Source organism: Podarcis vaucheri (assembly GCF_965113315.1).
Source record: "Podarcis vaucheri genome assembly, chromosome: 1".
Lineage (NCBI taxonomy): Eukaryota > Metazoa > Chordata > Lepidosauria > Squamata > Lacertidae > Podarcis > Podarcis vaucheri.
Window position 1 is genome coordinate 36,898,959 of NC_138759.1, and position 24,593 is coordinate 36,923,551.

Consider the following 24,593-nt stretch of genomic DNA (forward strand, 5'->3'; position numbering starts at 1 on the left):
TTGTCGCCGGAAATCGCCCCCCCCCCACACTAACACATGTTCGCACAAGCACCACACTCACACGTACACGCATCTTCCCTCCTTAGCCCAGAGATGCCCCTCTAGAGGGCCATCTCTTAAAGAAGCCTTCCGTAAATAAGGAAGCGCTAGCTTGACAGTTTCACGCCACGGCACTCCGCATAGGCCTATCTTTATTACGAGTAGACCGGACGACCAAGATTTGCTGTCAACCGGCGGCCGCCTTAGCCAATCAGCGTTATCGAACAGCGCCCCTTGTGGCAGCCACGCTGGTACTGCAGGCTACTACCGCACTTTCCCCTTACCTTTGACAGTTCTCAATACAAAGTTTCCGAGTTCAATTGACCGTGACTGATCTAATCAAAATGTAGCAAGCCGCTTCCTGAAGGGAAAGTGCTTTGAACTTCAAGGACAATGTTCTCTATAAATTCGCTAAAAATCAGCCGTACTTTGGATTTTCACCGGACCACTTTTGTTCAGCAGGATATTCCGAGGACTTTCAAAGGGGGGTGGCCTGATACCGAGCGGCCATAATCCCTTCATCGAGCAGTCACGTACCCTGTGCTCCCCCCCAAGCGGACGTGACAACCTTGATAGCCACAGGTGATGGGCTCAGACAGAAGGCTATCAGGGACACAATGAGCTGCATATCTCAGTGTATTCTGCACAGACTCTCACAAAGAACTTCGACTGGATTCCCCTCAGGGGGCAGGAAACTTCACCCTTCTTCTTTGTTCTTGAGCGTGACTCATGTGGGGAGGGGGAAGGAGATTCCGGCCAGGTGTCAGGACACTCAGATTACCTGTGTAACCCCTCCCCAGCTCCTCCTATTTTTAACATAATCATGATGTAAATGTGATGTAATTCTGAGGGTGTAGCTTAGGGGATTAGTAACAAATAAAAGTTGGGGTCTCCTTTTGTTCGGGGCTTCCATTTTGCTTCACCTTGTGGGCGGTGGGAGTCCTGTCGCAACAGTCTTTCAAAATAAAGACCGAGCCTACTGGCTGCTGTTTTGCTCTGACTTGCTCTGGTCGGTGTCTTCATTTGCCCAAGAGGACCCTTGATTTTCCGTTAACATTTCTGACTGCTGTATGGGAAAGCACATGAATCTGGCCTTTGAAGAGCTTGTAAGTAAACTGCTTTTAACTTACCAAACATGTGGTCTCTTTCTGTGCTAAGGGAAGAGGAGAACTTTGGAAGCAACTTAGAAAGGGATATTTTAAAGCTCTAGCTGCCTATATTTCCATGCCTTACTTAGCTGCACATCGAGCGATTCTAAATCTCTGCCGGGGTTCTCTCACCAAGGAGTACTTGCCCCAATCTTGGCATCCAGGATTTTCATTTTTCTACCTAGTTTTCCTTTAACCAAAAGGGAAAAACCCAACAGAATCCCTGAAGCCATTGAGTATGGCATGCTAAAGACTCCTTCAAATCCTGGTGCTGGGGCTGCCCACAAGTAAACTTCCAAGGCAGATGTTGTTGGGGCTCCAGCCCCCCTCAGCTCCAGCCAACATGGCCAATGGGGAACATGCACCTACAGGGCACTTCCATGGTGTCTGTGGGATCTTGTTCCCCCATTCCGCCCCCCCCCAAAAAAATTTTATAGGCTTGAAACAAACCTTTTGTTGTAGACAATAGGTAAAAATAACTCAGAGAGTCCTGGACTGCTGTAAAAACATGGGTAAGTCAATCAGAAACACCGACAAACAAAACAATATGTTTCTGCAATGATTTTTATTTGTTTCATTTTCAGTCTCTGTAAAGCAGACGTCCAGTAATCTCCCCTTTGACATTGCCATCATGATCCTACTTATCCCCTCATTAGACTCAGTTACTCACCATCTGCTTGTGCTCGAAAAATCACGAGGCAGGCATAAACTCCATTCTAATGTGCAAAGCAAGGTGGCATGCGTAGCTATGCGCACGGGCCAAGAAGCTATCTGGCTGCAACCCTGATATCAATTGTGGTAGAGAAACACACAGCTGGTGCCTCAAACTTGTTAAAAGAAGACAAATAACCTCTAGGTGTTTTTACTGGAGCTTATCATAAAGGCAAGACACACAGAGCAAATTTGCTCCAAAATGCAAAAAGAAGTCAGTAAAAGTGCCTGTTACAAACCCAATGGGCTAAGAATATGAGCAAAATATATCGGGCATGGTTATTGAATGTGCATATTAAGAAAAATTAATTAAAAGTATGCTCAGAAGAATTGTGCTGAAATTTCTCAGAAGCTGCTTCGCTCAGAAAATTTGAGGGATTTTTTCCTCCTGGCCCCCCTGGAAAAACAATATTTTCTGACTTTATTATTTCTGTGCCACTGACCATTCCCAGAACGACACTGGCAGAGCAATCCAAACTCTCCTTACTGGGAGGGGCAAGTGGAAGTATCCCTTTGACCAGCTCTCCCATTTCAGCTGCCCTCCACCAACTGCAACCATTTGTGTGGCAATGCCCATCAACTGGGGGAGGGAGCACAGGCCCCTCAAATATTTTATGGGGGGGGTGAAGAACCCCCCATATAATTAGAACAGCCTTTATCAACCTGCTGCTCCCAGCTGTTACCCAACTCCCCTCAACCCCTGCTGACATGGCCAAGTCTCAGCGATGAGGGCAGATGTAGTCTGGAGGTCATCAGGTTTGCTGGTGCTGATGTAGAAGCATGGCTGAGAAATGGGCAGGCCTTTGCTCTCAAGTATTTTAACAGACAAGTGTCCAATATCAGAAATACTAGTTATTCACACTTGAGAAACCAGTGTATTTTGACCGAGCTGTTCAATCTGAGAAACAAGCAAGAATCGGTTCACAGTAACATTTTTGAAATACCACAGCCTCTGCCAAGGATCTAGGGCTAGCTGACTTGGAGGCAGCCACAGCCAGTCTAGGATGGAGGAATCAGTGGTAATAATTCCCATGTGACATTTTAGGCAGGGGTGTGACTTGCTGAAACATTCTCCATTCTTGGGCTATTTAAACAGTAAAAGGAAAGTGGCGTAAATGCATTTTTTGCATTCCTGACCTGAGCTATTTAAGAGCTAACACTCTCCCTTTCTGTCAGAGAAAAGTGGGGTTATAGACTAAACAAATACACCTTAATTGATGGATTGGACGGCTAAAGAGTAATGGTGCTTGCCTCGAAAGCTTCCATTAAGAGTTTGCTGAAATTTAAAATCTTATCGCAGTTTATAAATTTAACAGCATCACTAAGATACTCCTTGGGTCCAAAATGCTGCAGAATATATATCACAGATTCCCGATCCTTCAGCCAGAAGTGGGGGGGGGGGGACCCTATCATAAGCACACTATTAAAAACTAAGTTGTGATCTCACCATTCCATACATTAAAAGACCCCATATGTAGGAGGTAACTCAGTGCGTGCTCTAGGAAATTTTTGCTGCCCAAAATTCCTTTGGCATCACTTCTCTGGACTGCCTGCATTTCAGAGGGTTAGACGGGAACAGGGCGGAAAACCTCAGGCTTGGTGGCTGAATCCAGTCCTCCAGCTCTATCTGGCCCAGGCCACATTTCTCTCGCTGGCTATACTTCATATCCTATGCGCTTTTGCCCGGCTGGAATGTGAACTTCAATTCAGATAAGGCAGGGCTGCCATATGTACGGGGATTGACGCCCAGGGGGAATTTCCAAAAGGTGGTGTTTTAAGGTAGCGCAAGTGTTGCGGCTGCATGGGGTGCCATGTTGCAGGGAACACCACAATGCTGTAAAATAGAGTGCAAAAGGCAAGGGTGCCAAATTTTAGCACTGCACAGGGCGCCACTAAAATTTGAGAGCCAAAAGTCTACCACTGGACCCACCAACCACTGGCATGTGGTACTTGAAAGTTGCCGAGAACCCCCAGTGGGCCAGACAATGTTTCCACTCCTCTGCAAATTGTCTTCACCCACTGCAACACTAATTCTATGAATTTATTTTTCAGCCACGCAGTTCCACAACCTACTGTGTGATGAAGTCCAGACCTGGAACAATTTCACCTCCTCTGTTTGACTGCATTAATTAGTCCTTAACTGTGCAGTTAGCGGAGGTTCACTGATAGAATTTTCACCATCAGCTTCAGAAAAATTTATAGCATTTTACCGCAGTGAGCTTCTCAACCCTAACTGCAAGTGAGGTCTTGGGGAGATGGAGGAAATCATAGTTTTGAAATACTGGAACACAAAGCAAATGTGCTGAAGCTAGAACTGTAACCCTAACCATAGCCATAACATTTATTTTGATGGTCTGCTATACATTGCCCATATGCAGTACTGAAAGCTTTTGCTTAAAAATGGGAACATTTTCAAGAATTCAGCACCACCACCAGCGGTTTTTGGCCGTGTTGCATTACATTAATATCAGTCTTAGCTCTACATATGTAGAATCACATAAGGAATATATGAACTCCAAAGAATGCCCAACAAATGAAGTTCTGATTCAAGCATCTCCAGCATCTGGAGTCATTAATGTGTTACTGCAGTGTGTCTTGACATATTAAGCCTATATGTCATTTCTCATGCATTTTTGACAGGACGAAATGTGGAAGAATGTAAATGTTTGCCTTGAACCCACCGTTTAATACCGGCGTATAATTGTCGCAATCCTGCACCAGCTGTTCTTTAAAGGCCGTTTTGTGACGAGGACAATTGGCTCATGTTCCCGTTTCAGAGAAATCCAATGTAATATAAAATGCCAGCAATATTTTTGGTCCACCTAACCTTTATGCTCCTTACCACACTAAAACGGAAGCTAGAAATATTGCAAACCAAGCACTTTCCTTGAAATTCTATTGATGTTACAGAAATGAAACTTTCCTGAACAGGATATATAGTCACTGTAAAGAACATATGCAAGAACTGAACATTTGGGAAGAAATGACATGAGTTTGCATCCATTGAATATATGCCTGTCATGGACAAGACAAATTCATAGTGGAAATAAAACTAGACTGGTAGGTATTCTGCTCATTATTTCTTTGTGGTAGGAGGCAGGGAGAAAAGTATTGGAGTGGCATGATGCCATTTCCAATACCCACACCAACACACTGCAGATGAATGGAAGCACCATACATAAACAGGTCTACTATGGCTTGGGCCATTTCTAGACAGCTTCTATTTTGGTGTGGGATTCAGTCATAGTGTCAAATTCTGTTTGCACAATTGAAGCTGATTTGGAGCTCTCATGCAACAAGCCCGTTTCTCCCAAAAGATCGGGATTTTTGCAAGAAGGAAAGTGATGGGAAAATGCAATGTGAGATATCACTGGCTTTGACACAACATAGCCCTGCAAAGAAATTAAGAGTGGATGCTGATTAAATAGGCAACATCACCTAATCACCCTGCTGACAAATTGGGCTGAATGCTCAGTAAGCAGGTCATCTGGAATGTGGGATGTACTCAGAAGACCATCGTATTTGAAGTCACAGATGTTCTCACAGGACCAAACTGGCTAGTAAATTTGGGCTAATGTGAGAGGATTTTCCACATGGTTCATCTTCCTCACTTGAGCAATGTGATATTTTTTTTTGGGGGGGGGGAGTACCAAAAAACCTAAAATATTAAAAACTTGTCACAACTGTTTTAAGACACTCTGGTTAAACGAATCTGAAAGATAAGCAGGGTCCAGTTAAAAATAACAGAGCACTGTTAAGTCTCACGCTGTATTGTACCTAAGTATTAAGCCCCCTATGGCACAGGGCTGGGTGAAAGAACAAAGCTTGCAAAAAAAAAAAAAATCTCAGACTTGTCAGTAGTGAGATTTTAGCTCTATTAGCTGCTATACTACACTACACCATCTGTCACTATTTAGAAAACAATATATATTCTGTGGTGATTTCCTCATCTGGTTGACTCATCACACTCAGAACGTTTACTTTCTCTTACAATCTGTTCCACCAGACTTAATACCTTGGTTAGTTTTAGACCTCACTTAAACAGGCTAGTGCTTACCTGTCTTAGTGTTTTGTGATATAGCCATCTCAATTTAAACCTGTTTCCTGCAAGCCATGTGCTGTAAATATGGAGTCTATCAGCAGTGTGTACTTCACCAGCAGCGTGCTGCCGCTTCCCGACAGTTCACTGCATGCCGTTCGCTCCTTTAAACAAACGCTCTCCACATATCACCAATTTCAAATTAGTCCTTGTGAAAATCTGAAGCCATATCCCTTTTTCTGAAACGGACTAAATCCTGCTCCATTTCCACACACACTCAGTCTCAGACCTACAATAATATTTTAATTTGAGGAACCCTTCTCCCGCCAAGTTGTCTTATTTTGGCCTGTAAGACAACGTTAATCCTGAAGGCAGCATTGCTCCACTGCGCTTGCTGATATACTGTATCAGGGTGAGGTGCTGGCAGATCAATGATTGTAAGTTGGAACACAAAGAGCACAAGCATTCATCCTCTTCCCAAGTGAAATTTAATTGTGTGTTTGTTGTTTTGCATTGACCTACCAAAGCCAGACAGTTCATAATACTTGCTAGTCAAGTGAAGACTTTCATAACTGCTTGTTTACAGTAGCCACTTTGTTATGCTATATATATTATTAGAATGTTTTGGCATGGCATCTCAAGAGATTGGGAAGCCATAATGCTTTCTATAGTAACCACTATTCACACCTTTTGAAGGAAAAGGCAAAAATCAGCAGTCAGGGGACAGTTACTGTCAAAGTTGCCACATTTTATAAAAATCTTACAATCATCTAGCACTCATCTAGCACCTTGAAGTCTTGTGCAAAAACTCAAGAGGACACAATCTGCAAATATGACCAGAACCTGGCCAATTAGTTATATCAATATTAGTAGAATTACACAACATATTCCTGGAACAGACTGTGGCTTTTACATGCCAATTCCTTAATATGGTAGCCATCAGGAGCAATATGTAATTGCATGGTTATTCATTATTTTCACCAGCCAATTTCAACATTACATCTGTCACCACAGAATGTATCCTACGAAACTATAGATCAGAGAGCCTCATCCACATAATACCTTCAGGGGTCCTGACCAGCTGTACTTCGGAGCAGCTGAGTTGCAATTTCTTGTCCAGGAATGACCAAACAGTTCCAAATAATAAATTGCTCAAACCAATTCAGTGCATATTTATAACTGCAATTTGAGTCGGAACATCTTATGCCCACTTTTCCAAGGCCACTGTGGTGCAGTAGGGCTGAAAAGCTGGACATAGGTGCCCAATCAACCACGAGGCTCTTCTGTTTGTTTGTTTGTTTGTTTGTTTGTTTGTTTGTTTGTTATCACCCAGCACTTTACTCTAAGGTCCCAGGGTGGGTATTTACACAATACAGTGGTACCACGGTTTTCAAACAGCTTAGTTCACGAACAACTTGGAATTCCAACGACGCAAACCCGGAACTAGGTGTCCCGGTTTGCAAACTTTTTTCGGAATCCAAACGTATCCGGTTTGAGTGTTACACTTCCTTTCCCAGGGGCACACTTCCGTTTTGAGTGCCCCTGCTCCTACTTGCACTTTTCCACTGCGGGGTGCATAGCTGCGTTCACCTCCACAGAGAAGTTTAAAGGAGCATAGCATGGCAATTTTGAGACAGCTCAACAGCCGCCTCAGCAGCAGTTTAGGGGCTCTCAAATGCAGCTGCCAGCCTGTCTCCACCTTCACCACCCCACCAGCTATTCCACCTGGCTGCCTTCAGGTGGTGCAGGGGCTCTGGTGCTGAGGTAGAGGCTCCCTTAAACTTCTCCCTTGAGAGGAGTGCAGCCCCAGAGTGAGGGAGCCTGCACCTCTCCCAGATGAGCTGCCCCATCCAGCTCCTACTCCCATGCAAGCAGGAGCTGGCTGGGATCTCTCAGCTGGGAAGCGGAGGCTTAGCGCTCCCCAGCTGAGTATTCAAAATTAAAATTGAAACTATCCAGAAAACCACAAAGGCAACAAACTTGCAACTCATGAAAAGAAGCAACGCAACAAACTGAAAAAAGCAAACCAACCGCAAATGAATCAAAATCACAAAGCATAAAACAACACGGACCCTAACCCTAATTCTAATCCTTACCCTAACACTAACCCAATCCTAAAATTAACCCTAAGCCAGAAATGGTCTTGTTAAGATAGTACAAATCATGCTAAAATTGCTGTTTTAGGGGTTGTTTTTAAAAGTCTGTAACGGATTAATCCATTTTGCATTACTTTCTATGGGAAAGTGCACCTTGGTTTTGGAACGCTTTGGCTTTAGAACGGACTTCTGGAACAGATTTTGAGAACCAAGGTACCACAGTACTGAGATTTATACCACACTTTTCAATCAATTCCCAGGGCATCTTACAAGGAAGCAAAGCAAAAATTACAATTAAATTTCACACACACAAAAACCTAGCACAATTTTAAAACAGCAGCATGAAAGCAAACAAAGGTAGAAGCATGGAAGAATCAAGATTTCTCTTGGTAAGGCTAAAATGGCATTCCAAGCACCTTAAGGGGACATGAGGGAGTGAACATATGGGGTGGGATTTCCCCTGAAGACACTCAAAGCAGCATAGATCGTGTTCCCTTTCTTATTCTCACAATAAACCTGTAAGGTAATCGAGGCAGAGTGCAACTAGTGATCCCCATGGAGGATTTGAACCTTGGTCTCCATTGTCTGTCCAAGACTCTAAACCACAATAGCAGTCTTGTATAAAACATTACGTGTAAGTTCAATGTATGTGAAGATGCAGATCAACAAAATTCTGAGTGCACTGACATTCTAGCCACTATCGACACGTTTTCATTAAGAAAAAGGGTTTGAGAATTATATCACATCTTAGTAGTTCAGCCAATGTCTATGAGTTTTTTAGATTGGAAAGTAGCAATCTTTTTTTCAGTAATGGCTGCTCACACATTTTTGTGAACATCTGTACAGTGGTACCTCAGGTTACAAACGCTTCAGGTTACAGACTCTGCTAACCCAGAAATAGTACCTTGGTTAAGAACTTTGCTTCAGGATGAGGACAAAAATTGTGTGGTGGCGGCGCGGCAGACCCCATTAGCTAAAGTGGTACCTCAGGTTAAGAATGGACCTCCAGAACGAATTAAGTTCTTAACCAGAGGTACCACTGTACACATTAAGCGTTCTGTACACATCAGATGCATGTGTTGAGTGCACCCTCCTACGACAGCATGTCATGTTCACCCAAATGACCCAATGTAAGGTTGGACGGTGGGGCGAACTCAGTAATTGTCCCCCCACCCCCCGTGCTTAAACAGAGAGGAAATTATAGATAGTACTTTTGATGAAGTGGAATTCAGGGCATACATTTCTTCAGTACATGCTGTAGTGAGCTTTCACAATTTTATGAAGAATGGTTTTTTCATGTTTTTATGAGACCAGAAAAGGGTTCCAACAAATAGCTTTTAACTATCAACAAGAAAACTACCGTGAGGTAATTTAGTCCACATGCATTTTCCAGTTGCTTGGGTTTGCACCCATTGTTGGCAACTACCAGGAAGTTGCAGGCAAACCTGAGTGCCCTGGGTTCAACCAAAGCAATAATTCATTCCTTCTGTCCATTCAGATGAGTGAACTTTTGATATTACATAATATGAGTGAGGGTACCAAACACAAAGTAATAACCCAGCGAAAGTAATAACTAGGGAACTTGAGACTGATTTTCCTACTCAAAAAGACAAAGAGGGAAGGTCAGATTTGAAGGGACAGCCCTCCCTATTCCAGCCAATGTCAATTTGCAGTTTCCTAAGTCCAGAGAAGGGAAAGCTGCCCAAGACAAGTGCGTTTCTGCCATGAAAATTTGGGGGGAATTGCATGAGTTAGGCTAACACAGAATGCCAGAGAAAAATAAATAAATAGTGGCCAAACATGCAAAAGCTTATAAGCCCATGAGCTCCGACGACAAATTTAAAAAATGACATTTTTGGTTTACGTATCTATCAATGAAGCCACTACTTGCTTTGTGTATAAAAAATTCAATTATAAAAGTCAAATTATCTTCAAAAGTCTGCTGATTTTTGTATCATGGTTATTTCACGAATTAAAATTAAATGAGTGGAAATAATTTCTTTTTGATGGGCGCCTCACATATTGCAGCCTTAACAGAAAACAAATCTTCAGCAATGTGAAGTTTCAGTAGAAGTGTAAGAAACACATGCATAGAAGTCCTATCTTAGTTAACAAGAATGGCAAATTTAAAGGATTTATGTCTGTCATGTTTTTTCAACAAGTTATCAGGGTAGCATATAACCAAAAATAAATCATATTTAGCCTGTAACCTATTGGGTTGGATCCAGACTTGCATAGAGTGAAACAGGTGTTTCTGTGGGTCAAATGCTATTTTCTGGCTGTTCTGCAGGGGGCTTCCATCTGCCAAAAGCCTGCTATGGAGGGTTGGGGAACACTCAAGAAAGTATGTGAGATGGTGCTGATAGCTGCTATAGGGAAGTGATTTCACAAAAAGCAGCCCCTTTCCTCCAGCGGCAGGAAGATCCACTAGATCTCAAATGCTTTTATTTGTGGAAGGGCAAGTCTGGATCCACTCCACTGTGTTCTCCTCTTCATCAATGTACATATAAATCTTGCTCATCTATATTAAAAAGTAGATGTTCCTTTCTCCCAAATTGTCATACTACATTTAAATAAGGTAGCCTAAAACTGTATTGGAAATGCTTTACAATTTGTTAAAAGTAAATTTCAAAAACACCCATTGCAGAATTTCACCATTGTTTGCCCTTCAGAAGTTGAATATGCAACTAAACATTATACACAGTAGGCATCTTAATGTTTTATTCATTGCATTCTGCATACAGATAAGCTTCACCGATATTTAATTCACTGTAGCATTCTGTAGGTGGTGTGACAAGATTACATGAATTATAAAGAACTTTAAAAGTATATATATATTCAGCTGATATAGCATCACAGTTACTGTAAAAAAAAAAAAATCACAATGGAAGCTAAGGCCTAATTTTTAAAGTTCTCCAATTAGTTCATTTCTTTACCATTTTAAAGAGAGATTAGAAACTAAACTCCAGTACCTCAAAAATAAACAAGTCAATGGTAGTTTCTAGCGACCAGTATTCAAGTAATGCAGAAAACATACAATGAGAAAAATTGTTGCTCTTCATTAAAGTTGTATACCTATTTACACTATGTTAAAATCCTTAAAGTTGAGTGTAATGTAAAAATAATCTGTAAAACATCATTTAATATAAAATACCACTTATAATGTATTATGTGTGAGACTAAACATACTCATAAAATGTTCAAATACGCATTAGACACACAAGAGCATGATGCTAAGCACAGCTATTTAGAAATAAGTCCCACCAACTTCAATGGGCCTGACTCCCTAGTAACTAAGCTCAGGATCATAGACTAAGGCTATAATCCATGTCACTGATTCTCAATGGAATTTGCTCAAGCACAACTGTGCTAAGGACTGCAGCCTAAACTGTTTATTTCAGAAACACACAGAAAATAACAAAGGTCAGTATGAAGCATGAGGAAATCAAACTGACAACTGTTGAGCACTGTTCACATTACTGTAACTGACCAAATTCACAATATCAACCAATTGTCTAGGACCTGAAACATGGGGGCAGGGAGTAAGCGATAAAGGATTGTTTCACTAGCCAAAATGAGCAAGCCAAACTGCGGGATGAGTAATCATTCTGTGTAGGACAGCTGTTTGTAACATCTATGACATGCATAGGATTCTCACAGATTATGAGGGGCACTTGGCCTCCAAAGACCACGTGTGTCTGATTTGCCTCCTGTTTTCACTTAACAACCAAATGTTTTAAGCGGGTATGTGTGCATGAAAAGCTGCTAAAGCAAAAAAAACGACTGGCAAAAGAAAAGTGGGTTGCTGAAAGCCTTCTGAGTAGCATCCGTAGTGCTTTAATTTCAACGTAAAGATCACAGAAGGAGCAAGTAGGTGACACATGCAAGTATTTTCTGAAGTGTTAACAAAGCTTGCAACCTAGGGGCACCATTGAGTTTTACATAGCAGCAGGGAGTGCTAAAGTTGCCTTCAGATTATGGGATATGCAGATACAGACATACTTGTGCATTGTTGTATGCCCTGTGCATTGCTGTAAGGCTGCCTTCTCCACCCCAATGCCCTGCAGGTATTTTGGACTACAGTGAGCGCCCACCATCCCTCATCGTGCTGGATGGAGCTGATGGAAACTGGAACCCAAAACATCCTGGCAGGCACAAGGTTGTGAAAGGCTGCTTTGATGTGACAGCCATGACGGTGGAACATATTCTAGGCCAACTAAAGAACAGCAATCTAACTGGTTATAGGATAAGCAGAAGTTCCTAACAAAAATAGGTTGTTTCAAATAGTTGTCTATAACGACTTGAAAACAAGTTCTGCAAACCTATCTGATAGGTAATAAAAGTTTATCAACACGATGAACTAAAATACACTAGCTTACAAAAAAATGGAATTCTAAGTGGAAAAACGAATCTCAACTCTCATTCTGTTAGACAAATTCTTTAAATGGATATGAATGAAAAATGTAAGCCTACTTGAAATAGAAATAAGCTTTTTCTGTACAGTTTGATGCTTTTGTTTAAACCATCTATAGTAGAAAAATAAATTCTTTAGCAACCTAGAAACAGTTTATAAAACTCTTGAAGTTTAATTTTTTTTCTTAACATGCCTATGTTAAACTGATAGCTATAAATAAAAGCTATTTAGACAACAGATGTAATGTAAAACAAGTTAATGCTACTACGTTTATAGGACGAAATTTTATTCTTGTATTTATATCCTGTGTGCTTTGAATTTGAATAGGGGGTTTTGTGGTTGTTATTTAAAAAAGATAGTTGCAAGAATATAACACAAATATCAAGATAATTTATAATATACAAATACTTAACAGCAGCCTGTTTAAGGAATCTTAGCTAGAATGATAAGCCAAGTCATAATTGGAAGTACAATACCTAGGACATAACAATTGAAAAAGGCAATTTTTATTTTTGAGAAATGGAGCAAAACTCTTAAGAAACTTAATTCTTAAAATGAAAATGCAGATCAATTCTTAAGAAGGTTGAAATTCAAAATTGTTCTACTTGCTATATTAGATAGCAAACTGAATGAAAATTACAATAGTGTCTACAAGATTTTCCCATCTACTCAAGATATCTCAGCAGCTGAAGAAACCAGGGGTTGTTGATTTTTTGAGCAAGAAAGAAACTCAAAAAATAATTTTAGGATCTGCAATAATTTGTTGCATGATAATTAGCCTTCTATCACATTTACTGAACACCAAAGATTAACCAAGGATGTTTAAATTAAGCAGCATTCTTTTACAGCAAAACTTGTACCAATGTAAAAGAAAAATAATTTTAAAATGGTGCAAAAACAGTAATTTTGAATTTTAGTACAACAGATCACAGAAAGAAAACCACATGAATACAAGTATCATTTTATGTACATATTAAGATGCTTCAGTACCCAAAGTATTTATTGCTATATATTAGCAATGCTTTTTTATACCTTTAAAGGGCCACAGAAAAATATATATAGCGTATATGTTAAATTTAAGTCCTAAATCGTTTGGTTTAGCAAGTTTACACTACAACAAAATTTTCATTTATGTATGAAAAGTTATATAGCCTTATATGAAAATGTCAAACTATTTTCTATATACTAGATGAATTCCCAATGGGAAAAAATTAAAATTTCTAAAATATATTAGATTAGGTTTACAAGACCATCAATGATCTTTCAAACATGCAGCTGTTTACAGAATTAACAGTATTACAAAATAAGGGAAAAATAGGTAATAGCAACATTTTTGCACAATGGTTAAACTCACTTTTACAATAAGCATGTCCTTGGTATTGTGCTGTAAGAAAAAATAATTTTATCAACCCCTCAAACAAAAATGTCCACAGGTTTCTTGAAGAGAAATGGAAGGTACAAGAGTGTGGTATTTATAACAGTACAGCTTATGTTCTTTCTGAAACAAATTGTACTGTAGCATAAGTAGTTTGAAATTTACAAATAAGATACAACTCTATTTTAGCTGTCCACAGCAAAGGGTTAAATGGGAATGAAACTGCCAGGAAAAAAGGACATTAAATAACAAAAACAGCCCTAAAGCAGGCTGTAAGCATTGAATGTTCCATAAATGATTTATTTAATCATTACATTTCTATAGAAAAGTTTTATTCACAATATATTGTGACAAACAGTCACAGGAATGATAGTGATTGCAATAAATGTTCATGCAACAGCAGCTTTGCACTTTAGTTATTTCTGGTTCTGTTTTTTTAAATTAAACCGCTCCAGTCATGCTAATCAGATAATTTTGACCTGCAGTGTTTAAGAAACAAGGAGTATAGTATGACTATAACAGAAAGGTCTGAGCTTGAATCCAGATGTTGTCATAAGTACTATCGTTGCTTTTGTATCTTGAAACATGCATGTCTAGTTTTCCTTTTCTATCCAATGCCAAGCTGCCTACAATCATCTTCTTTTTGCTATCAGTTGTTATATTTAAATAATCCCAAGAGGATCTGCTTGCAACTGGGGTTGTATCAACTGAGGTTGTAGAGGTGGCGGTAACTGTAGTGGTATGATGGGATCCACCATCTGCACTGGGTTGGAAGGTGGAGGCTGGTGTGCCACACTGTCAGAGGTTTCTAAAATGTCTCCATTATAGAAGAAAAACTGGCACTGTTGAATGAATGTCTCTATTACGGATTGAAGGATCTTGGTGGTTGATAGAAACTCTCTGTTTTCAAAATCAGGTCTCATTAATGTTGGCCAGAAACAGATAGATAAGTTATCTGCAGTCATAAGATTGGTTCTGCTTTGTTGACTAACCCTACAACAAGAATAAAAATGTTGAAAGCATTAATCGTTCATAAATCAAAATTAAGATAAAAGTAAGTGCATTTAAAAATACTCCACACAATTTCTTTAAAACATCCAGCAACAGCAACTTTTAGATATAGGATCTGGTTAAACATTACATCCAGAATGCAGGATGAAAGAGAATTAGTCTTGGACTTGTGTCTACCCACACCCATTCTCCCCAAGTGAACATTACTACCACATACAGTTTTATACAAGAACTCCATGGATCTGCTTTGTATCTGCATGGATTGCTAGATCGCAGAGATCTATTAACATCTACCCAGAAAGAATGGGTTGGTGTTAATAAAACATGGGAATGTTTTTATCATGCATGTTAAGTTTACCCATCAAAACCCATAGCTCAAAAGTAGAAGTAACATTTACTTACTACAATATAGAATCATAGAATCATAGAGTTGGAAGAGACCACAAGGGCCATCGAGTCCAACCCCCTGCCAAGCAGGATGCATCCACATACATCCATACAGAACACTAGACACTAACAATGTGTTAAAGGAATACTGCAGACAAAGCTTTCTAGTGGCGTTATCAGTTTTCAAACCAATGTTGCACGTGGTCATGGGTGTCATTGGCATAAATACCATTGTACATATCACAGAACAGCAGTTTAAACAGGGCAAAATGGTATAACTAACTATTCCTTCTAAATATTAACAAACAGTGAAATCCTCTGCATGTATATTCAAAAGTAAGGTATGCTAAGGCCAATGGGATTCACAACAAGGTATATGTGTATAGGATTGCAGCCTAAATTCTATTACCAATCATTTAAATGGATAATTTGAAAAACAAATACCTGTTCAGATGAGTTATTACATATCTGAAGACATCGTAGTTCACTGGATGGAATTTCTTCACAATTTCTTTTAATTCAAAGAGCCTCTCTGTTTTATCAAGGATTTCTGCAGAAGAAAGGATTTTTTTGACAAATATTGAAAAAGGCTTTGAATGTGAACAGTATTAACAAAACTGTGAAGTTAAACAATGGCCCTCTGTTGATCAAGTATTCTGTGCTGTCAGCTTCTCACCCTCCTTCCTCATACAGTGGTACCTCAGTTTAAGAACAGCCCTATTTACAAACTATTCGGTATATGAACTCTGCAAAACCAGAAATAGTGTTCCGGTTAGTGAACTTTACCTTGGTCTATGAATGGAAGCCAAATGGTGGAAGGGCACCAGCAGCGGGAGGCCTCATTAGGGGAAGCGCGCCTCGGTTTAAGAACGGTTTCAGTTTAAGAACCGACTTCCGGAACAGATTAAGTTTGAAAACTGAGGTACCATTGTATAGGCTAATTTTGAGAGAGTTGAGAGAGAAAGAGGCAACAAGAAATGCTAGGGACTGTTTCAATTTGAAAATGCTCAAAAGTAGAGTCCCTCTCTCAGAGACTTCTAAAAACACAGCAAAGCAGTGTACACCATACAGAAGATACAATGAAATAAAAATATCAATAAAACATTTTAAAAATCCTTAAGTACTGGTTGCTGTAAAATAAATTCACTTTTCAAAGGCATATCTACTAAACAACACTGTTTTTAGGTGATTTCTTAAATAAAGGCAGGAATGATTCCTGTTGAATCTGTACTGGCAGGGAGTTTGACAGTACAGGGCCTGCCACATTATAGGTCCTTAAAAGTATTTTGGGCCCAAGTTGTTTGGGGTTTTGTGCATTAACACAAGAACTCTGAACCTGGCCCACTAGCAAACTGGCAACCAGTGCAGCTCTCTCAGCAACTGGGTAACATGTTGCCAATTGCCTCCTCCTGTGTGCAGTCTGGCTGCTACATTCTGCACTAGCTGCAGCTTCTGTAAAAGATACAAGGATAGTCCCACATAAAAAGCATTACAAGTAGTCAATCTTGAGATTACAAATGCATGAATGAACATGTATTAAATGCTTTTATTGATTTATAGGAAGGCAGTACTGAAGCCACAAAATATTCTTACAGCATATTTTTTAGAGAACAAGCATATAGACAAGCGAGTGGATTCTCAAATGCAGGTAGCAACCTGGGTTCTTGCCTAGGGATTGGTGGGGCTGAGAAAGAAGATGCTCAACTGGTACTCCAAATAATGTTGATAGGTTTTTGTGGGTATATCCAGGCAAGGGGGCAGGCAAGTTTCATAAAGTTTGAAACTATGTGTACAGAATTTTAGAACACTTATTCACAGTGGAAAGTTCCACAAATGTGATTCTTATTCATAGATGAATGTATTAATTTGTTCAGATGATAAACACTACAAAGCCTATTAGAAATCTCTCTAATTACCACACTCACTATTATAAAATGGCGGCATGTTATCTTTACAGATAAATTACAGGGAACTGTAAAATTCAGCTTTGTGGAAGAGCTGCTAGCAATATTTTTAAAAGCTTTAGTAGGATGCATTTTACTAACTCTTGTTTTCAGTAAAATCCCTGGGAAGTGAAGTCAGCAGTAAGTTATAAAGGATGTTGCTTCCTCATGTAATTCTACATTTAGCTATAAAATGGCAAAGATCTGTGCTTTTAAATAGCATGCATGGTTTTTTGCATGGGTGGCAGAAGTTTTCACATATATTCACAAGCACCAATCTTTGCTTTTCAGAGAAGACAGCTGGGAATGTTACATGCTTATGGTTTTCTGAAGTGCAGCAACTATGTGTTATATAGCCATAATAGACAGACAACTATCACCAATGAATTTTACTTCAATATTTATCACTATAAGCAGAATTTCCTATTTATTGGAATTTTCCAAAGATATTCAGAAACAAAATATATTCCAGAAGACTGGGAGTGGGTTCCACTCACTGAACACTCCTGCTAATGGAAAGACAATTTTAACCAATTTTTGTTTACCTCATGAGCTACTTGCACCCACAGAAGTAAAAAATCTGCTCTGCAGTGGAGTGGGGGCCTTTGGAACAACATGGAAGATGGCTTGGAAGGCTGCCAAGCGACTAGAAATCAGCAAAAATAAATATCCTGACTTCTATGTGCCACAAAAGAAAAAGAAAAAAGAATTGCTTACTTGATGCTTCAACTAATTCTGGATGTAGTGAATAAGGAATTAAAGGATCTGGTAGATCTGCAAAGAAAGCTTTCAGAGCTCCTGCCACAGCATTTACTGTCACATCCATAGATTCCAGACTGATATTATGATCTGTAAAACAACACAAAACAGTATTTTATTAATGAGAGCCATAACTACACATTTCTGAAAATGACGTACTGAACTATAAATACAAATCAGCCATTGACCACTCAATTTAAATTACCCTGGAATAATGGGCTATTGTAGACTTGTCTGCCATAAGCACTGATCATAATTATCAATATTATAAATCATCTATTCAGATGTTATGAAAATGACAGACTGCCCTGGGGTTTTATACACTCACACACCAACCATAATCAGCATTATCAGAATTTATCCCCTTTCACAGTTAGGAATGGGGACTATATATTCTTATACCATGCTATCAGCAGCCAAGATTATTCCTCACAAGAGAACTGTACAGACTAGGGCTGAAATCCAACATTGTGCAAGCAGACATCTGCTTAAGCAATGGTACTTTGCATATAGATTGCTGTTCCACAACCCTACTGGATCTAATTTTGTGGGGAGGGGGCATGGGAGGGAGGCAGAGAGGAACACTAACTCCCATCACATGAGCAGAAGTTCATTTGCTGAGGCATGGACACCACTGGATGTTAGCCTAATTTATTTCCAAAGTTACACAATTTATTTATTGTGCAAGTAAACTCTAACCTGGTACTTGAGAAGAAAAACCTTGTGTTAAGGTAGCAATGGATTATTTATCACATCATCCACCTTCACACTTAAAACTGGTTAAGGAGGAGGAACCCACATATTCCAAAGTTATAGGATAACTTTTAAATAAATAATAAAGTATACAAGACTAAAGCACTGCCTTCTCTCCAATTCAAACCTTCTCCTTTGCAAGCATTACAAAAAAGTATATTTGTGCTAAATTACCAAAAAATAAATAAATCACTTTTTCAAAATGTGACACTAAGTTACAATTTTTTTTATACCAGAACTGTTGCATCAGCAAAGTAAAATATTTAGGATACACATATTTGCAGGAGAGTTAAACCACAAATCTGTGCATAATTAGCAGAAGTGCAAGGTTTTGAGACAACATGAAAGAATTATAATTTTTTGGTAAAATGGAAAATCTGGAATAAATTACTGATTTACTCATCAAATCAGGAGTCCACAAATTAAATGTCCCCAAAGGCCAACTATGATTTGTATTAACTAAAAACTCTGCCCCACTCCATATTCAAGGGTGGAAGTTTTGACTGAAACACTTAAATAAAGTTCAAAACAAATCTAATGTCATGTTAAGTTTTGTAGGCACTCTGAAGCAGAAAGTCTTCCTAATATTCTGAGCTCAGTAAGAGAGAACAATGGTTTGAATGCAGAAGGTTCCATGCCCAATTTCTGGCATTTTGAGAGGCCTGGGGAAAACTCCTGTCTGAAAGTTTGGAAATCTCATTTCCAAAGAATGAATCCGCTTCACTGTTAGAACCAAATTGACAGTTGTTACAGTAAAATTATGCTTTACTACCTGTACAGCTCAGTTACAGATCAACCACTCAGAATTTTGGGGGAACAAGTAGGAAACGGAAGGGGCGGGGTTTTATTTAGATGTTGTTGTTTTTGATAAATTATTGTGACTTTCAAATTGAATTGGCTAATTTTACTGTAATCAACTTTACTGTAATCAACTTGTAGAAAAGCAGGCTACTGATCTAAACAGTAAATGAACAAATTATACAATTACCACAATGCTTACCACTGCATGTTCTCAATACATTAACACGCAAATCGTAATTTGTACTTCATATAACTATACAAATGCACACTCTCCAGCTTCTATGATTATCTGTTTGGAAGGCAAAAATTAGACTGCAGGGTTTGATACACCAAAAATTATTTGTGATATGCATCATATCTCCCATTACCTTGATCAAATTGCTTCTGAATGTTGTCTTGATCAGTTTTATTCCCACTAACACGATAGAGACCTTCAGTACATAGACCTTTGGGGGTGGAAAGCAAATGTCACATGGTTATATTTTGCAAACGAAAAGTTATTATTTAAGCGTAAGCAAAATTCGTATTAAAATATCTATCACACTCTTGAACATAAGTTCAACAAGTAGCCTGCCGAATGCTTTACTAGACGGCCTCTGCTATAGAGCAGCCTTCCTATTCTGATACAGAGGAGGGGTCCATTTGGTTATTATGCCAGATGTAGATGAGAGATAGAACACTCCATCCCTCTTAGAGCACTCTATGCCTGTATGAAACTCCATCTTCATATTTGCATGTAATTCCTTGTTGCCTGCAGCTAACAGACTAGGGCTTAAAAAAAGATTTGCACTATTGATTTCTTCAATTAATATGGTTTGATTTCTTGTTTATTTGCAATCCTAAGAATGCTTTAAGGAAAGCAACCCTCAGCTTCAATTCAGTGGGCATTACTTCAGAGTAAACAATGGTTGTAAAAATAGTAAGCTAATTCTAATTCATAGTGCAATTAATCATCACTCTTTTAAAAACAAAACATGCACTACTACTTGCTCTCACAAAGTTTTATATTTTAATCACCATTAAAAAAGGAAATGCATACATAATTACATAATCTTACATAATCTTAACAACTGTTATGAATAAGCCCTCATGCCAATGTATGTGATCTGAATTCCCATAATCCCTCTTCACTTCTTCAATCCCACCCACACCCTCACTCATATAAACCTAGTCAAAGGTTTGATACAAGAAAAAATAATTGTCAGCATTTACTGGAATCTACAAAGTCTTTTTAGCAAAAACTTAACTAGCACTGACAGGTGCTGGCATTGCAATGCCCCACAAGCAACACTCTTGTCACATGATTTGGTCTTCTCCTAAAGCCACGGTCTTTTGGTCAGAGGTCAGCAGCCACATAAATATGGCTTTTGATGCCTCCTTGCAAATTACAGATGTTAATGTTCTACTGAATCATGTGTACCAGTCCTTTGGATCCTGACAAACAGACAATATAGTGGCTAAATATCTAATGCTTCAATACTGGAAGAAGTCACAGATAGTGTCTATGAGAAAGTGGCCTTCTATAAACATAAGATGGGAAATTCTCTGATATCTGAAATGTCTGAGCACCGTGTTGGTCTGGACCACCAACTTTTCTGCCCCACACTTCACATTCTCTCCCTTGTACACAAATAACATGTTGTATTGGTTTATAATGATTTTGTTTGTCTTGTTTAACTGTATTTGGTTATGCTTCATTTTGAAAAATTCTATTAATTAAAAGAACTACTCAAAGAATAAGCCACCTCACTTTACAAATGCTCCTAACTCAACACATATCATATGCACTGAATCACAAAAGGAAATACAAGCTTCATGGGGAAGAAAAGCTGTCAAAAACTGAACATAGGATAGATAAAAAGATGCTTTTTAAAAAAGACTTTTCTTAAATAATTACCGTATTTTTCGCCCCATAGGACGCACCGGCCCATAGGACGCATCAAGTTTTTTGGGGGGGAAATAAAGGGGAAAAAATTTATTTCCCCCCCAGGCGCTTGTGGGGCAGGCAGCGGGGAGAAGCGCTCTTCTCCCCTCCGCCCGCCTTGAGATCAGGTCCGGGGAGAGCCTGGAGACGCGCTGCGTCTCCCTGCTGTCCCCGGAGTGGTGGGGCAGGCAGCGGGGAGAAGCGCTCTTCTCCCCGCCGTCAGCCTCCAAACCACTTCGGGAGACAGCGGGATGGCAGCGTTCCGCCTCCCTCTGTCCCCCGACCTTGTGGGGCTGGCGCTGGGGCTCTCCTGAAGCCTGGAGAGCGAGAGGGGTCGGTGCGCACCAACCCCTCTCGCTCTCCAGGCTTCAGTGAAAGCCTGCATTCGCCCCATAGGACGCACCCAAATTTCCCCTTCATTTTTGGAGGGGAAAAAATGCGTCTTATAGGGCGAAAAATACGGTACTAGGTGAAATATTCCAGATATAAAAATGTTTGCCAGATAGTTAACCTCTAATTTGAGTCACAGTATTATAGAACTGTAGAGTTGGAAAGGATACCAATGATCATCTAGTCTAACCCCTGAGAGTGGAGGGAACTCCTAGCATTGGAAGGAGATGGGGGGCATTCCACTGAACAAGACTAAATTCTTCCACAAATGGAATGCATTGCTTGGTATATCATCCTTAGAAAACTTCAGAATTGGTAGTTATTTAAATGTTAGCTATTATTGCAAGTGTAATAATATAAATGCTAGTTTTCATGCATTCTGAATGTTATTAAAATTACTGACTCTACTTAAAAATAAAACAATGGAGATAAAGGTTGCTGTTAAAACACTGCTACATAAGTTAGTAAAAAGGTAAAGGTAAAGGGACCCCTGACCATTAGGTCCAGTTGTGACTGACTCTGGGGTTGCGGCACTCATCTCGCTTTATTGGCCGAGGGAGCCAGCGTACAGCTTCCGGGTCATATGGCCAGCATGACTAAGCCACTTCTGGAGAACCAGAGCAGCACATGGAAACACCGCTTACTTTCCTGCCGGAGCGGTACCTATTTATCTACTTGCACTTTGACATGCTTTTGAACTGCTAGGTTGGCAGGAGCAGGGATCGAGCAACGGGAGCTCACCCCGTCAAGGGGATTCAAACTGCCAACCTTCTGATCAGCAAGTCCTAGGCTCTGTGGTTTAACCCACAGCGCCACCCGCGTCCCCCACATAAGTTAGTATATGCTATCAAATTGAAAAACTTTGCAAGGAAATCTTGTCCAAAACCAACAAAGTGCGATCAGCACCTAAGCAGCTTGAATTCTCAAAATCTAAATTAGCACCTGGGTCAATTGATGACTACAGCTTAATCCCAAATGAAAACTGATCCTACAGAACACTGTTAGAATCACTGGGTTACTTTTTGCTTAGGCCTAGAAGCCAACAAACTGAGTCCTGGGCTGTATTAATCATGCTACCTATGAGTAGTGTAATATATTACATACAACAAGTGTACAATCTTTGCTCCTGTACACAGAAATAGTTGAGCTGCCCACTCATTCAGTTAGTCAAACGTAACATATAACGAGTGCACAATGCAGCGTACTGAGGTTTACTGCCAGCTAAAGGAAACTATTTCAGCAACACTTATTAAACGAGTCATTGAAGCAATTCCCTTTTACTGGCAACAAGGCAAGACATGCTGGGTCTGCTTTACTTCCTAAAACAGTTTCCTACCAAGGTTTACAATCAATGGAATGAGCTGTGACTGAAAGAGGAATGTTAAGTTTGTTCATTTTGGCCTCTGTTATTCTTAGAGAAGGTATTGTTTAATTTGATGTAGACATTCACATCACAACTCCATACATGTTTACTCTGAAGTAAGTCCTATTGAGTTCAATGAGACTTACTTCTAGGTAGGTCTGTATACTGGTATCCATAAATGTATTGAATGTTTATATATGAAATAAATGGGGGTTGGGAGGGAACAAAATCTAAGCCACTTAAAAGATTATTTCAGCTGAATTTTTTCAAACCTGCAGCACCTGCTTCAGTCTTGAAGGCATTGTACAGTACTGATATAATTTATTAAGCAGGGTTGCACAAAAAGGGAATGCTGTTTGTGCAATGGGGTTTGCCACCCCTTCTCCAACTTTAGCATACTGTCGTGTCCCCCCCCCCCCCCGAGCCTTTCTTAGGTTTTGGGGAATACTCAGGAAAGATCTGGGCTGCAGCACAAAGGGTGGGGGAAGCTGCTGCTTCATGAAGTGGGGCTGAATTGCATTATTTTTGTTGTTTTTCAATGGAAATGCATGCAGAGCAGGATCAAAAAGTTCATCAGTAACATCTCTTCATTTCACATTATTTAGCTTTTATATAGCACTTTAGAACAAAGGTAGGCAGAAGATAAAAATCACACTAATCCTATAGATCCCAATTCAAGTTTCGTTGGAATCTTGCATGCTTACATTTGCATTAACAACATGTTTTAAAAGTGATTTTTCTGTATGTTAGATTTCAGTTTTTTCAGCAAACCTAAGTCTGTGGTTGAGGCCAACTGAGTAAAGCCAGGGAAATGTAGTCAGGTAGGGAGAGGAGACCACAAGACAACAGAGAAAAGACCATCAGCAGCATGTACAGGAGTAGAAGAAATCTGCTCTCCTCCCAGTTCCATATTCCAGGAGTCATAAGAACATTAGACGATCCTGCTGGATGAGGCCCATGGCCCACCCAGTTTAACATCCTGCTCTCACAGTGGCCAACCAGATGCCTAAGGGAAGCATACAAGTGGGACAGAAGCACACTGCCACCAATAGTGGAGGCAAAAAGTATCAGATTTAGTTCAGGTTATTTTTCATGAATTTGTCTTATCCTCTTTTAAAGTCATCCACGCTGGTGACCATCACTGCCCCCAGTAGAGCTAATGTCCATAATGTACTGCATAAGAAATGTACTGCATTTAATATTCTCTATCCACTTTCCCTATGCCATGCATAATTTTACCCACTGCTGTTCCAATCAAACCCTTGATCATTTTGGTTGGCCTTTTCTGAACCTTTTCCAAATGTACAATATCCAGTTTGTGATGAGGCAACTAGAACTGTACACAGTATTCTAAACAGTCGCATAGTAGGTTTGCACAACAGCATTGTTATATTGGCAGTTTTATTTTCAATTCCTTTCCTATGATCCCTAGCATCAAAT

General features: G+C 39.7%; 1 protein-coding gene across 2 annotated transcripts in view; it reads right to left on the reverse strand.

Annotated features, from left to right (window-relative positions):
* Nucleotides 1-10,727: 10,727 nt before the first annotated feature.
* ARHGAP5 (Rho GTPase activating protein 5) overlaps nucleotides 10,728-24,593 on the reverse strand; it is a 42,081-nt gene continuing 28,215 nt past the window's right edge. For both annotated transcript variants that reach the window (XM_082213427.1, XM_082213426.1), the window contains exons 4-7: nucleotides 19,845-19,922; nucleotides 17,881-18,012; nucleotides 15,665-15,770; nucleotides 10,728-14,815 (exon numbers count right to left, since the gene is read on the reverse strand). In XM_082213427.1, the coding sequence (XP_082069553.1) occupies nucleotides 14,485-14,815; nucleotides 15,665-15,770; nucleotides 17,881-18,012; nucleotides 19,845-19,922 (647 nt within the window). In that variant the 3' untranslated portion in view covers nucleotides 10,728-14,484. The remainder of the gene's footprint in view (nucleotides 14,816-15,664; nucleotides 15,771-17,880; nucleotides 18,013-19,844; nucleotides 19,923-24,593) is intronic.